This window comes from Staurois parvus, unplaced genomic scaffold (assembly GCF_062004578.1).
Source record: "Staurois parvus isolate SC_StPar_1 unplaced genomic scaffold, SC_StPar_1.0 ptg000129l, whole genome shotgun sequence".
NCBI lineage: Eukaryota > Metazoa > Chordata > Amphibia > Anura > Ranidae > Staurois > Staurois parvus.
The window spans coordinates 6856000-6872927 of NW_028317925.1; the positions used below are offsets into that span (position 1 = coordinate 6856000).

At 40.2% G+C, this 16928-nt stretch overlaps 1 protein-coding gene across 1 annotated transcript; it reads left to right on the forward strand.

Annotated features, from left to right (window-relative positions):
- Nucleotides 1-6040: 6040 nt before the first annotated feature.
- Nucleotides 6041-16928, forward strand: CUNH22orf39 (chromosome unknown C22orf39 homolog). The gene is made up of 3 exons (XM_089672494.1): nt 6041-6172; nt 10646-10813; nt 16621-16928. Exons 1-3 carry the CDS (start codon nt 6155-6157, stop codon nt 16732-16734), a joined length of 300 nt encoding a protein of 99 aa, XP_089528620.1. The 5' UTR covers nt 6041-6154; the 3' UTR covers nt 16735-16928.

The window sequence follows — 16928 nt, forward strand, 5'->3', positions numbered from 1 at the left end:
ATGTATATGGGTTCTTTTTTATTTAATTGCCCGCTATACAATTTATTTGGGTTTATTTTTATTTAAATTGCTCATCTTCAACCTCTCACTCTCCATGGGAACCTTTCCCTCCCCGCTCAAACATGCACTGGTTACCCCCATATTCAAAAAACCCTCGCTGGACCCCACCTGTTTGAATAACTTAAGACCCATCTCCCTGCTCCCATTTGCCCCCAAGCTTCTTGAGTGCCTTGTTCACAACCGTATGAACTGCTACCTCAACAACAACAACCTTCTTGATCCCCAACAGTCTTGCTTCCGTATACAACATTCCACTGAAACTGGCCTACTGAAACTCACTAACAACCTACTAACTGCTAAAAACAATGGCCATTACTCCATACTCATACTCCTAGACCTTTCCGCTGCCTTTGACGTAGTCGACCACCTGCTCCTCCTCAGTAAACTCCACTCCATCGGCCTCCGTGACTCTGCTCTCTCCTGGTTCTCCTCTTACCTTTCTCAGCGCGCTTTCAGTGTCACATACAACTCCTCCTCCTCCGCTCTTCTCCCTCTTTCCATAGGGGTACCCCAATGCTCTGTCCTTGGGCCTCTCCTTTTCTCTCTCTACACCTCCTCCCTGGGCCAATTAATAACCTCCCATGGCTTCCAATACCACCTCTATGCTGATGACACCCAGATCTAGTTCTCCACTCCCCAGCTCACCCCCTCAATCTCATGTATGGATGTCACACCACTACCTTAAACTCAATCTTTCCAAAACTGAGCTTGTAATATTTCCTCCACTCCCAAATCCCCCACTCACGACTTTACCATTAAGATCAGCAGCACAACTATTGGTCCTTCCCCTCATGCCAGGGTGCTAGGCGTAATTCTAGACTATGACCTCTCCTTTGGGCCCCACATCCAATTACTGGCTAAATCCTGCCGCCTCACCTCCAGAACAATTCCAAAATCCACCCCTTTCTGACCAATGAAATCACAAAACAGCTTATCCACACCTTGGTTTTATCCCGCCTTGATTACTGCAACTCCCTCCTCACCGATCCTACTGTTAACCAGGTTATCCCCCCTTCAGTCTATTAAGAATGCTGCTGCTAGACTCATACACCTTACTAACCGATCAGCGACTGCTGCCCCTCCTGCCAATCCTTTCATTGGCTTCCACTAACCCAACGTATAAAATTTAAAATTCTAACCACAGCTTAGAAAGCCATCCACAACACTGCCCCTAGCTAAATCGCCAACCTCATTAGCAGATACCGCCCAAATTGCCCACTCCGCTCCTCCCAAGACATCCTCCTCTCTAACTCCCTCATCACCTCCTCCCACGCTCACCTCCAGGACTTCTCCAGAGCCTCTCCCATCCTCTAGAACTCCCTACCACAGTATGTCCGGTCAGCCCCCACCCTGTCTGCCTTTAGGTGATCTTTGAAAACGCACTTCTTCAGGGAAGCCTACCCCACCTCCACCTAAGAGCTGTACTTGAATCACCTCCACCAGATCATCCTCTGCAGCTATCATCTTTTGTATTACCTCCCCCTTCCTTTAAATTGTAAGCTCCACGAGCAGGGCCCTCCTATTCCTTCTGTACTGAAATGTATTGTAATTGTACTGTCTCCCTTATATTGTAAAGCGCTGTGCAAACTGTTGGCGCTATATAAATCCTGTATAATAATAACTATATAGTGTATATGGGTTTATTTTTATTTAATTGCCCACTCCATGTGGAAATTGCCTTGTACTCTGTCCCTCCAAAATTGTGTGCATGTTATGAATGATATGGTGAGAATGGAGAAACTGTTTGCCCAATAACATGAAACATCCACCAAGTTTATTGCACTTTGGACAATTTAGATCATGCATTCATCCTCCAATTTGTTCAAAAGGCCCTCTTCTCAGCTGTTTTAGTTATATCTCATGAGTGTATATTGCTACAGACACTCCCATTCTTCTTTCTAGTTTTTTTCCTCAATTCTTTTCTATTTCTCCTTTTTTTTCTTCTTTCTCTTTTTTTCTTTTCCACAACTCCTCAGGTACATGTTTAAAGTGTGAACAGCATTTAAATGACCCGCTCTTACTGAGCCCCCCCCCCCCCTTCCCGTGGGATAGGTAGTCTGATTTTATGTATCATTCCTCCTTATGCTGCATTATTCTAGGTGTATAGTTCAGCTGGAACTCCATGTTTAGGTCTCATGAGAACTATGTTATGTCATTTATACTCTACGTATAGTTTTCATTGTCACACATTGAATTTTCTTCTCTGACTTTGCATGGCCTGATGTTTGTCCCCCTTTCTGTAAATGGAGAACTGTGAGTTCCTGTTTCAACTTCTACCTTTTGTGACATTTGTCATATTTTATGCAGTCTCTAACATAATTTAATTGCCCACTATACATATTATTTATATATATATATATATATATATATATATATATATATATACAGTTGCAAGAAAACGTATGTGAACCCCTTGGGATTACGTGGAGTTTTGCATGAATTGGGCATAAAATGTGCTCTGAACGTCATCTAAGTCACAACAATAGAAGAACACAGTCTGCTGAACATAATACTACACAAACATTAGATGTTGCCATGGTTTAATTGCACATAACATGTAAACATTCACAATGCAGGGAGGAAAAAGTATGTGAGGCCCTAACTTAATGACTTCTCCCAGAGCTAATTGGAGCCAGGAGTGAGCCAACCTTGACTCCAATCAGTGTGATGATATTGGATGTGTTGCTGACAGCTGTCCTGCCCTTAAAAAACACACACCTGTTTTGGGTTTACTGGTTTCAAGAAGCACTGTCTGATGTGAACCATGCCTCGCAGAAAAGAGCTCTCAGAAGACCTACGATCGAGAATTGTTGACTTGCATGAAGCTGGAAAGGGTTACAAAAGTATCTCCAAAAGCCTTGGTATTCATGTGTCCACGGTAAGACAGACTGTCTACAAATGGAGAAAGTTTAGCACTGTTGCTACTCTCCCTAGGCGTGGTCGTCCTGTAAAAATGACTGAAAGAGCACAGCGCAGAATGCTGCATGAGGTAAAGAAGAATCCCAGAGTGTCAGCTAAAGACCTACAGAAATCTCTGGCACATGCTAACATTTTTGTTGACACATCTACAATAAGGAAAACATTAAACAAGAATGGAGTACATGGGAGGACACCACGGAGGAAGCCATTGCTGTCCAAAAAGAATATTGCAGCACGTTTGAAGTTTGCAAAAGAGCATCTGGATGTTCCACAGCACTACTGGCAAAATATACTGTGGACAGATGAAACCAAGATTGAGTTGTTTGGGAGGTACACACAACACTATGTGTGGAGAAAAAAAGGCACAGCACACCAACATCAAAACCTCATCCCCACTGTGAAACATGGCGGAGGGAGCATCATGGTTTGGGGCTGCTTTGCTGCCTCAGGGCCTGGACGGATTGTTGTCATTGATGGGAAAATGAATTCCAGAGTTTATCAAGACATTTTGCAGAAAAAAGGAACGACCATCTGTCCGCCAACTGAAGCTCCGCAGAGGATGGGTGATGCAACAGGACAATGACCCAAAGCATACAAGTAATTCAACAAAACAATGGCTGCAACAGCACAGAATACGCCTTCTGGAGTGGCCCAGTCAGGGTCCTGACCTCAACCCGATTGAAATGCTGTGGCATGACCTTAAGAGAGCGATTCACACCAGACATCCCAAGAATATTGCTGCACTGAAACAGTTTTGTGAAGAGGAGTGGTCCAAAATGACTCCAGATCATTGTGCAGGTCTGATCTGCAACTACAGGAAACGTTTGGTTGAGGTTATTGCTGCCAAAGGAGGGTCAACCAGTTATTAAGTCCAAAGGTTCACATACTTTTTCCTCCCTGCACTGTGAATGTTTACATGTTATGTGCAATTAAACCATGGCAACATCTAATGTTTGTGTAGTATTATGTTCAGCAGACTGTGTTCTTCTATTGTTGTGATTTAGATGACGTTCAGAGCACATTTTATGCCCAATTCATGCAAAACTTCACGTAATCCCAAGGGGTTCACATACTTTTTCTTGCAACTGTATATATAGTCACACACACATATATATATATATTTATTTGAGTGTCCACTATACAGTTTATCAGTAGTTTATTTTTATTTAATTACCCACTATATAGTTCAGATGGCTTTATTTTATTTAAGTCAAACTATACAATTATTTATATCTGTTTATTTTTATTTAATTACCCACTACACACATTTATGTATTTTATTTTATTTAATTGCCCACTATACAATTCATATATTTTTTTTTTTTTATTTAGGTGCCAACTATATAGTTTACTGGGGGGGTTATTTTTATTTAATTACCCACCATATAGTTTATTTTTATAAAATTCCCCCCCATACAATTTATATGGGTTTATTTTTATGTAATTGCTCACTGTATAGTGTTTATGGGTTTATTTTTATAAAATTTCTCACCATAGAATTTATATGAGTTTATTTTTGTTTAATGGCTCACTGTATGGTGTTTATGGGTTTATTTTTATACAATTTCTCACCATACAATTTATATGGGTTTATTTTTATTTAATGGCTCACTGTATAGTGTTTATGGGTTTATTTTTTATAAAATTCCCCACCATACAATTTATATGGGTTTATTTTTATTTAATTGCTCACTGTATAATGTTTATTGGTTTGTTTTTATAAAATGTCTCACCATACAATTTATATGGTTTTATTTTTATTTAATTGCTCACTGTATGGTGTTTATGGGTTTATTTTTATATAATTTCCCACAATTTATATGGTTTTATTTTTATTTACTTGCCTACTGTATAGTGTTTATGGATTTATTTTTATAAAAATTCCCACAATTTATATGGTTTTATTTTTATTTAATTGCTCACTGTATTGTGTTTATGGGTTTATTTTTATAAAAATTCCCACAATTTATATGATTTTATTTTTTTTAATTGCTCACTGTATGGTGTTTATGGGTTTATTTTTATAAAAATTCACACAATTTATATGGTTTTATTTTTATTTAATTGCTCACTGTATATGGGTTTATTTTTATAATATTTCCCACCATACAATTTATATGGGTTTATTTTTATAATATTTCCCACCATATAGTTTATATGGGTTTATTTTTATAATATTCCCCACCATACAATTTATATGTGTTTATTTTTATTTAATTGCTCACTGTATAGTGTTTATGGATTTATTTTTATAATATTCCCCACCATACAATTTATATGTGTTTATTTTTATTTAATTGCTCACTGTATAGTGTTTATGGATTTATTTTTATAATATTCCCCACCATACAATTTATATTGGTTTATTTTTATAATATTTCCCACCATATAGTTTATATGGGTTTATTTTTATAATATTCCCCATCATACAATTTATATGTGTTTATTGTTATGTAATTGCTCACTGTATAGTGTTTATGGATTTAGTTTTATAATATTCCCCACCATACAATTTATATGGGTTAATTTTTATTTAATTGCTCACTGTATATGGGTTTATTTTTATAATATTTCCCACCAATTTATATGGGGTTATTTTTATTTAATTTCCCACCATCTAGTTTATATGGGTTTATTTTTATAATATTCCCCACCGCACCATTTATATGGGTTTATTTTTATTTACTTGATCATTGTACAGTGTTTACCGATTTATTTTTCTATTTCCCACCATACAATGTATTTACTCTCCCACTATATAGTGTATAGGAGTTTAGTTTTCTGTAACTGCCTACCATACTGTTCCAATGTTTATTTAGTTCTGAAAGTGTGGCTTTAGCTAGAGGATTGATGAGTTTCATCACCTGATTTAGCCCGGAGCACAGCTGATTTGTAGACAGTTGTCCAATGGCAGCCTCTATGATTCCCGGTGCAGCTTCTCTTCCTCAGAGCGGCGCTCTGACATAACGATGTTTAGTCCTCCCAGGTCTATGCTTCTCACAGGGCTCTGACGTCCAACCAATCACATGCGGCAGGAAATACATATACACGCAAGCACGCTTGGATCCCGCCCTCTCTTCTAGCAGGTCCACTTTCGCTCCTGCTCCCATTGGTTGTTCAGAATGTGCGAAGTGATTGGTCAGAGGGTGAAGTGGGTGGGACTGATGAAGGAAGCATGGCTGGGCTGTGGAGGGTGAGTGTGTGTAGCGGTGAATGGCAGTGTAGGCGGTGAAGGGCAGAAGAGGACAGTGTGTTCGGTGATATTGGCAATGACAGGCAGCCAGTGAGGAGTGATATGGAGGATGGCCGGTGCTAGTATTCCCCGATGATAACAGAAGGGATGGCCTGCTCCTTTCAGTACATAGATCCACATAACATGAATAGTGGCCCCGGCTGCACTTAGTTGCCAGACGCAGTCAGTGTGTTGAGGTCTATGTAAACCTGCTAATAATGAACTCCTATGTCTTCTCTTTTGGCCTGTTGGGCCTCCTTGAGCCATGTTCAGCTGATGTCACAGAGCCGCTCCAAGATCTGGAGGGATCCCCAACATATTGTCATGACCCACGCAGCGGAATCCAGCTGCACCCACCCCCTCTCCAGCCTGGAGCTCTAGCGATTGCTGGAGTGGCAGAGCAGAGAGTGGTGAATGACAGTCGCTGCTCTCCGTTTCTAGAAGATGGAGTGATCAGCAGTCATGTGAACACTATGTTCTCGGTCTTATAACTGGTGGGTGACAGCACCAGAGAGATGCTGCAGCAGGGAGATGAGTAGGGTTGCTTGTGTTTTTTTTTTTTTTAACAACCCCAAACTTCTTAAGCGGTTATAAAGTCCACTTTGATTTTTACCTACAGGAAGAGCTTACCTGTAGATCAAATAAATATCTTCATCTTCATTTTTTATTTCAGGTACTTATATAGCGCAGTCAATTTATGCAGCACTTTACATATATATTGTACATTCACATCAGTCCCTAACCCTCAAGGGGCGTACAATCTAAGGTCCCTAACTCACATTCATACATACACATACTAGGGACAATTTAGACAGCAGCCAATTCCCCTGCCAGCACGTTCTTCATGCACACGGGACATTTTTACAGCGGCTGTTTTTGGCTTTTGGCATTTTTTTCTACAGCCAGTAAACTCCCCAGCATGTTATCCTATGTGTCCATGCACACACAGGCTTTAATCAGCGTTTATGTGGCAAGGGCGTTTTTTGGCTGGAAAAAAAAACCCAGAACTAGTGGGTTTCAAGAGTTTTTTTAGCTGTAAAAAATCTCTAATGCTGGTAAATGTGGAAAAACAGCAAACTGGCGTTTTGGGGCATTCTTTGAGCAAATTTTTTTGTGTGTTAAAAAAAACAAAAAAAAAAAACCCCTAAAAACCATTAATGGAAAAAAATCACAGCTACATGCTAATGCAAAAATGTTAAAAAATGTGGAAAAACTTGCATTTGTTACGTAACTTTAACCACTTGCCCTCCTGAGGATTTATCCCCCTTAATGACCAGGCCTCTTTTTGCTTCTCGGCGCTGCACTAATTCAACTGATAATTGCGCGGTCATGCAATGCTGCACCCAAACGAAATTTTATGTCCTTTTTTTCACACAAATAGAGCTTTCTTTCAGTGGTATTTGATCACCTGTGCGCTTTTTACTTTTCACGCTATCAACAAAAAAAGACCAAAAATTGTGAAGAAAAACAATATTTTTTACTTTTAGCTATAAAAAATATATAGTAAACTCAAAGTTGGTTATAAATTTAGGCCAAAATGTGTTCTGCTACATGTTTTTGGTAAAAAAAATCCCAATAAGTGTATATTGATTGCTTTGTGTGAAAGTTATAGCGTCTACAAACTATGGTATAGATACTGCAATTTACGCCATTGTTTTGCTATACAGCGATGCTCTAGTTTAATGGACAATTGCGCGGTCATGCAATACGGTACATAAATGAAATTTACATCCCTTTTTTCCCCACAAATAGAGCTTTCTTTCGATGGTATTTGATCGCCTGTGCGTTTTTATTTTTTGTGCTATAAAAAAAAATCCTGACAATTTTGAGGGGAAAAAAAAACAATATTTTGGACTTTTTGCTAAAAAACATGTCCAGTAAAAAAAATTAAAAAATCAAAATTTAGTCATAAATTTCTGCCAAAATGCATTCTGGGACATGTTTTTGCTACAAAAAACCCCAATACGTGTAAATAAATTGGTTTACGTGAAAGTTATAGCGTTTTCAAATGGCGGGAAAGATACTGGGATTTTTAATTTTTTTTTTTATACTAATGCGGCAATCAGCGACTTATGGTGGCGATCAGCGACTTATGGCAGGACTGTGGCAAACATTCTGACACTGGGGGGGAACTGACTTGGGGTCACTGACATCCCCAGTGACACCAATACAGTGATCAGTGCAAAAACAAAAAAACACTGACACTGTACTAATGGCACTGGGGAGGAAGGGGTTAAGTTTATTATTCAGGGAAAGGGTTAACTGTGTGAGGGGAGTATTTTACTAGGGGGCGGGGGGGTGTACTGCAGGGAACACTGCTGATCGGGACAGATAAACTCTTCTGTCCTGATCAGCATGTCAGGAGCTGTCAGGGAACTGACAGAAAGCACAGCTACTGCAGCTGTGCTCTCTGTCACTGATTGCCGGGACATAGCTGGTAACGACTGGCTGTGACCCGGCGACTGACATCCGGGGCTGTGATCGGCGGGACAGGTAGAGCGGCGGCACGCCTCGCGCGCGCCCCCTACCTGTTTTAAAAACACATGTTTTAAAACGTGGTTTTGCCCAGCCGTGCCGCCCTGCCACTGTATTTCTACAGTGGCTGGGCAGCATGTGGTTAAACAGCTAATTTTACCGTCGTTTTTAAATTTCCCAGTGTGTATGAGGACTTAAACATGCACCGTTTAGGAGATATTTGCTGTTTTTGGCAGCCAGCACATGTGCTCTGAAGGAATAGCATACCCGTGCTGTTCCTTCCAAGCACTGTGCTGCGGCCCGGGACTCCCACGCTGGAGTGACGTCATCACGGCTTGGAGCTTTCAAACCTGGAATGAAGACCAGGTGAAGATGGAAGCAGTAACAGCGCACCGCTGGAGGGCTTTGTTCTAAGATAAGTATTTCATATTGTGCTAGTATGCAATATATACTAGCATATTATAACATTGCTTTGCAGGGGATTTTTTAAATCTGATGCTTTAAGAATGAATAGCTCCACAGCGAACCAACAGGCATTACATACATTGCCACATCATAACAATCATGAGTGCCTAGTCACACCTATGTGTGTGTTATGATGCCTGCTCAAATGTATTTGCATAGTTGTGAATGAGCACAAAACATTTATTAACCACTTGCCCTCCAGAGGATTTACCAGGCCATTCTTTGCGATACGGCGCTGCGTTACTTTAACTGACATTTGCGCGGTCATGCGATGCTGCACCCAAATGATATTTATATCTTTTTTTTCCCTCAAGAATTGAGCTTTCTTTCAGTGGTATTTGATCGCCTGGGTGTTTTTATTTTTTGGGCTATAAATAAAAAAAGACCAACAATTTTGAGAAAAAAAAAATTTAAAAATCAAATTTCGTCATAAATTTAGCCCAAAATGTATTCTACACATCTTTGCTAAAAAAATTTCAAATACTTGGAAATTAATTGTTTTAAGGGAATTTTTTTTAGTGTTTACTAATGGTATATATACTGTGATTTTAAAAAAAATGATTTACTAGTAATGGCGGCAATTAGCGTCTTGTAGCGGGACTGCGGCGGGCATTCTGGCACTAGGGGGAAACTGACTTGGTGTCCCTGGCATCCCCAGTGACACCAATACAGTGATAATAAAAAGCACTGACACTGTACTAATGGCACTGGGCATGAAGGGGTAATCATCTGGGGTGATCAAAGGGTTAACTGTGTGCTGTGTCACTATGGGGGCTGTGTGTGTGTTTGTTCTTCACTGTAAGCATACTGCTTTGTATGGCTCTGTTATGCAAAGCCATACAAAGCAGTGTGCAGGAGCTGACAGGGGAGAGATCTGTAGTGTTTACATACAGGTCTCTCCCCAGTCAGAGATACTTGGTGATCACCGGCCGGGACCCGTGATTGACAGCCATGGTCGCAAATGGAGGCGTGGGTAGGGCGGGTGCGTGCCCCTTGCCCGGAAATGCAAAATCACGTATATATACATATGATTTTGCACACCCCTGCCACCCTGTAGCAGTATTTCTCCTATAGGGCAGAGGGGAAGCGGTTAAACAAAAATTTCCTAAATCTAAGTATCTAATATAAAAATGTTATAATGCGCATATATACACACACGGTGTGTATGTACAGTATATATACGCAGCAGCCTCCACATATAGTAATTTAAGAGTTTAGACGCTGACACAAAGCATAAATGTCTGTTGTTTTATCTGACGTCCAAATGATTGACTTCTGTTGAGTGGGAACTTCCACACACTGATCAAAATTTGGCCAGTCCCTGCTGAACCAGACACATTTCAATCAGTGTAGGGCCAGCTTGGGATGGTGCTGTTTTCAACTGCAAAAGGAAAGGGAAATTTAGATGCAATTTAATAATTTAATATAATCGTAAATATATCTTTTGTTTGTGTGTGGTGAGAGTAAAATGTTTTTTGTTTTTTTTTATACAAGCCTCCCCGTGACTGTAATGACTACTGGGATGAATGGAAACACTGTAAGAGCCTAAGGCATCGTTTTCATTACTACTACACTCATGGAGAAAAACCAGCCTGCCAGCAGTGGAAGGCAGACTATGCAGCTTGCCAAGAGTGGGAAAGGAAAAAAAGCCAGACAGCAAAGGTGGGACATAAAACATGTTCATATCTCCTCCTAGATTGTAAGCTCGAAAGAGCAAGGCCCTCGAACCCCTCGTGTATTGTATTGTTTCTGTCTTGTCTCATGTTCTGTCCCCCTTGCTATTGTACAGTGCTGAGCAAACCCTTTGGCGCTATATAAATACTGTATAATAATAATAATAATGAATGTAGCATTCTGTTTGGCATAGATCAGCTCTAATTTGTTGGACACGAATTGTCCACTTTGTGTGCCTCTAGCTGTGATCGCTGCAGGTAATCATTGGCACTGTGAACAGTCATAAATAGTTGTGGCAGCAGATAGCCTTTCATTGCAGTTTACTGATTTGGTGGCCATAGCTATCCGTAGGTAGCTGTCCATCCCAGCCACAGGAGTAAGTAGCCTCTTGCTGCTGGAATTTGCAGTGTGGCTGAACACTGATGCAAATGGAGCCTTTAGGTACTCTGAAAGACACCAGGCTGGGGGCAGCACTAGTCAAAACACTAGGCTCATCTTCCTGTTTTAAAATGGTGTGCACTGCATCAATAAGAGCCAAAATAGTCTACAGTAATAGGCTAGTCCCACAACTTTTAATCTAGTGGTAAGGCCACTGCGCTCCAAAGGCCAAGCCAAGGATAGGCTGAGCTGGATAGCTGTAATAGTAGAGACCAGCTGTAGCAGCATTGTCGAGAATCTTGAAAGTAAAAAAAAAAACAGGAAATGTTAGTCTCTTCGTGGCACAGTAGAAGAAAAGACCTCAAACCTTCTATGACAGTAGCAAAATAAAGTGTGTGGTAGTAGGAGAGGTTATCCTGTATTGGCTGGCATTTACAGCCATGATCCTGGTATAACCACTTCCTGCAAGGATGTATACAGTTAGGTACATATATATTTGGACACAGGCACAATTTTAGTTTTTCAGGTATTTACCAAAACATATTCAAGGTATAGTTTTATATAATGAATATGGGCTGAAAGTGCACACTCTCAGGTTTAATTTGAGGGTATGTACATCTGAATTGGAGAAAGGGTTTAGGAATTACAGCTCTTAAGAGTAGCCAAAAGTAATTGGACAATTGAATCAAATGCTGTTTCATGGCCAGGTGTGGGCTACTTCTTCGTTATTTCTTCATCAATTAAGCAGGTAAAAGCTCTGGAGTTGATTCTAAGTGTGGTATTTGCATTTGGAATCTATTGCTGTGAACCTACATCATGCGTTCAAAGGAGCTGTCTAGTTTTTGAAGCCTTACAATGGCCTTTTTCACTTGCATAAACAAATCCATCAGAGAGATAGCAGCAACATTAGGAGTGGCCAAATCAACAGTTTGGTACATTCTGAGGAAAGAAGAATGCACTGGTGAGCTCAGCAACATAAAAAGGCATGGACGTCCATGGAAGACAACAGTGGTGGATGATCACAGGATCCTTTCTATGGTAAAGAAAAACCCATTCACAACATCCAGACAAGTGAAGGACACTCTCCAGGAGGTGGGCGTATCATTGTCAAAGTCTACAATCAAGAGAAGACTTCTCAAGAGCAAATACAGAGGGTTCACCACAAGGTGCAAACCATTCATAAGCCTGAAGAATAGAAAAGCCAGATTAGACTTTGCCAAAATACATCTGAAAAAAGCCAGACCAGTTCTGGAAAAGCATTCTTTGGATAGATGAAACTAAGATTACTCTGTACCAGAATGACGGGAAAAAAGGTGTGGAGAAGGCATGGAACAGCTCATGATCCAAATCACACAACGTCATCTGTAAAACATGGTGGAGGCAGTGTGATAGCATGGGCATGCATGGCTTCCAGCAACACTGGGCCATTGGTGTTTGTTGATTATGTAAGAGAAGACAGAAGCAGCCGGATGAATTCTGCAGTGTTTAGAGATATACTTTCAGCCCAGATTCAGCCAAATGCAGCAAAGGTGATTGGACGGCGCTTCACAGTACAGATGGACAATGATCCAAAACACACTGCAAAAGCAACCCAGGAGCTTTTGAAAGAAAAATAAGTGGAATATTCTGCAATGGCCGAGTCAATCACCTGATCTCAACCCAATTGAGCATGCATTTCACTTGCTGAAGGCAAAACTAAAGGCAGAAAGACTCACAAACAAAGAACTGAAGACAGCTGCAGTTAGAGCCTGGCAAAGCATCAGAAAGGAGGAAACCCAGTCTCTGGTAATATCCATGGGTTCCAGACTTCAGGCAGTCATTGCCAGTAAAGGATTCTCAACAAACTATTAAAAATGAACATTTTATTTATGATTATATTCAATTGTCCAGTTACTTTTGGTCCCTTGAAAAAGAGGGGATGGCTACTTTTAAGAGCTGTAATTCCTAAACCCTTTCTCCAATTTGGATGTACATACCTTCAAATTAAACACGAGAGTGTGCATTTTCAGCCCATGTCCATTATATAACTATAGCTTGAATATGTTTTGGTAAATACCTAAAAAAAACTAAAATTGTGCCTGTGACCAAATATATATGGACGTAACTGTATATTTATTGGGTTTTTGTTTACCACAGACATGTAGCAGAATACAATTTGGCCAAAATGTATTAACAGATATATATTTTTTTTTATAGTAGAAATTAAAAAAAAAATTTTTTCAAAATTTTTGATTTTATTTTTGTTCACATAATGAACAAAAACCCAGAGATAATCAAATACCACCAAATGAGAGCTCTATTTGTGTAAAAAAAACCCACACAATTATTAGTTAAAGTAGCGCAGTGTTGCATAGCGAAAAACAGCCTGGTCAGGAAGGGGGTAAAATCTACTAGAGCTGACCAGCTCTGGAGGTAGGAATCCCCATGTACCAGGGTCACCCTGCTCTGCTAGTCACACGATACAGGGTGGAACCAAGCAGCACGGCTCCAGTTTCCAGGCGGGAGGATGAGGAGGGTTGCACAGAGCTCTGGCAATTCTCAACAAAATATTACAAAATGAACATTTTATTTATGATTATATTCATTTGTCCAATTACATTTGAGCCCCTGAAAATGGAGGGACTGTTTAAAAATGGCTGCAGTTCCTAAAATTTGTACTTGATATTTATGTTCAATCCCTTGAATTAAAGCTGAAAGTCCGCACTTCAAATTCATTTGGATTGTTTTAATTTATTCTGGTGGCATACAGAGCCAAAAGTATGAAAATTGTGCCTGTGTCCAAATATGTATGGACCTAACTGTATATACAGTACATCAGTCAAACCAATGTACCTAATTCCACCTAGTGCCAGAAAATGGCTCACACATTTAACTCTTCAAAGAAGCTCCTCAGGAATCATAGGAACTTATGATTAAAGAGTAACTCCACTTTTGTTGAGAAAAAAAAAAAATCTTTGGGTGAACTATACATTGCAAGGATTTTAAGAGATATTTTTATTTTCTTTAAAATCATACTTACGTAGGTGGATGCAGCATCTGTCACCTGCCTGCTCTAAGGGTGAGAACTGAGCAGACACCACTGATTGCTCAGTTCTCCTTGCCGCTCTAAGCAGAGTGGTGACTGTCAGTCACCACCCTCTGCCCTGACCCCCACACCCCCCAGTGCTCACTGGAGCAGTGGGTTGTGGAGGGCTGTTGGCTGAGGCTCTCAGTGGCTTGTTGAGAGGTTGAGAGCCAAGTGCTGGTCCAGGCTCCTTGGTGGATCTCAACTATATGGTTGTGATCTTTCCCCAGCCTGGACCGTGTCTTTGACATCAGCCATTAGCCTGCTTTTGGCTGAAAATGGGTCACCATGAGTGCAGAACGAACTACACTCCTGTGATCCACAGGAGTACAGCCATTCGAGCTTTGGCTATACTTCTTTAACAAACATTGTTGCAGATTCCTACTTGTTTCTGCTCAGAAGGAATAGCTCTTTGTTAGATCACCCGCATACAGTTCCACAGGCTATGAATAAGGTATTTTTCTGGACAGAATTACATTAGAGTGGGTTGGGCTATGGATTTTACTCCTTGTTCTCAATAAAGGAGATTTTTTTTTTTTCTATTTTCACCTTGTTGCCGACTTTCATTCATGACTATTTACTTGGAAGCTACTAGTCTGGTACAGTAGGGCACCATACCACAGCCTGACGAAGGGTGAATCGGGTTGTAGCACCTGTGTGGAACTGAATGTTTTGTTGGATCATGTCTTATGCAGGACCAATTCTGAACGGGAGTGACTTTTTCATTTTTGATCAGCTGCTGCACTTGCAGGGCTCTGATGAGGAGTGTGGAAGGGGTCTGCATTGCTTTAGACGTGATTAACTCTTAAGAAGCATCTCACCAAATCTGACTTGTATCTTAATGCAGGCTTCTGGGAAAATCAGTGAGCTGCTCACACAAGCAAGAAATAGCATCCCTGTGGGCTTTCTGTACACCAACTGTGCACGAACGCCTCCAAGTTGCCATATTGCATTGAATTTTAAAGAAACTTACAGTGCTGCAGATTGAAAAGGAAAGGTAATCTTTAACCACTTGCCCTCCAGAGGATTTACCCCCCTTCCTGACCAGGCAATTTTGTGCGATACAGCGCTGCGTTACTTTAACTGACAATTGTGCAGTCATGCAATGTTGTAAATTAAATTTACGTCCCTTTTTCCCACAAATAGAGCTTACTTTCGGTGGTATTTGATCACCTGTGCGTTTTTAATTTTTTGCGCCATAAACAAAAAAAAAAAGGCCAAGAGTTTTGAAAAAATATATAGGATTTTTGACTTTTTGCTATAAAACATCCAGTAAAAAAATAAATATTTTTCATAAATTTAGGTCAAATGGTATTCTGCTACATGAAAAATCCCAATACATGTAAATTATTTGGTTTATGTGAGTTATAGTGTCTACAAATGGCGGTATATATACTGGAATTTTTATTTTTTACTAGTAATGGCAGCGATCAGCGACTTATAGCAGGACTGCAGTGGGCATTCTGACACTGGGTGGGAACTAACTGCCACCGACATCCCAATGACACTAATACAGTGATCGGTGCTAATAAAAAGCACTGACACTGTACTAATTATTATACAGGATTTATATAGCGCCAACAGTTTGCGAAGCGCTTTACAATATAAAGGTAGACATTATTTACAAATGACACTGGGCAGGAAGGGGTTCACATCTAGGGCGATCAAAGGGTTACCTGTGTGCTGTGTTTTAAGTTATGTGCTGTGTTGTGTGTGTTTTACTAGGTAAGCATGCTGCTGTGTATTTCTCTGCTGTGCTTGCTGACAGGAGAGAGACCTGTGTTGTTTACACAAAAGTCTCTCCCCTGTCAGTGGTACTTGGGTATCGCCAGGGAATCTCCAGCTGGGACCCAGTTATTGACATGCCTAACCGCCAATGGCGGCGCGCGCCTCCTACCTGGAAATGCAAATAAATGTGTGTATATATATATATATATATATATATAATGTGATTTTGCAGAGCCCCACCACAGTAGTTCTACTATAGGGCGGTGGGGCAGCAGTTAATAACAAATTACTATATGACTTGTGTCACAATTTTATATACAATTTTTTTTTTGTTCCACAAAGGGGAGTTACCCTTTATGCTTGTTAGAGGAGTAAAACTTATGAGGATTGTTTTGTGGTACTTGGTACATCGCTTTACAGGCTCTCCCTTCATTTTTCTTCTCCCTTCATTTTTGGAGCACTGGATTGTTGCAAGTTCAGCAGCCCACAACTATGAACACATTTCTGTGCTCCCTGTAGCTGGGAGGTTGGGGCAGAGGAGTGTAGCCTGCAGCAGAGCATTACTTTGTAAGCATATTGAAGATTTTACTAATGACACTGTATTTGTTTTATAATATATGTACAGGAAGCTCTACTACAGAGTGAGAAGGCTCGGCAAAATGAAAACCAGAACAGCAATCCCGTGTGGACAATGAGGAAGTGTCCTCCTGCAGACTGGAACCTGCCACTGGATAGATAATCCTAAACAATGAGACTAACTTTGCAATGAATATGAAGAGTGACTCTTTAATTTCTATGGACGTGAAATATCTCTGAGATGGCTCTTTTTATGTATTCTGCTTCCTTTATTTAGAAGCATGGATCTGGTTCATCTAGAAAGCTACAGCTAACATGAGTTTATGAAAAACGAATGAAATAAAAACATAAAATTGA

Excerpts from the sequence above, each read along its gene's own strand:
- CUNH22orf39 (XM_089672494.1), top strand. Across the intron at positions 10,814-16,620 it reads AAAAAAGCCAGACAGCAAAG|GAAGCTCTACTACAGAGTGA; the intron begins GTGGGACATAAA and ends ATATATGTACAG.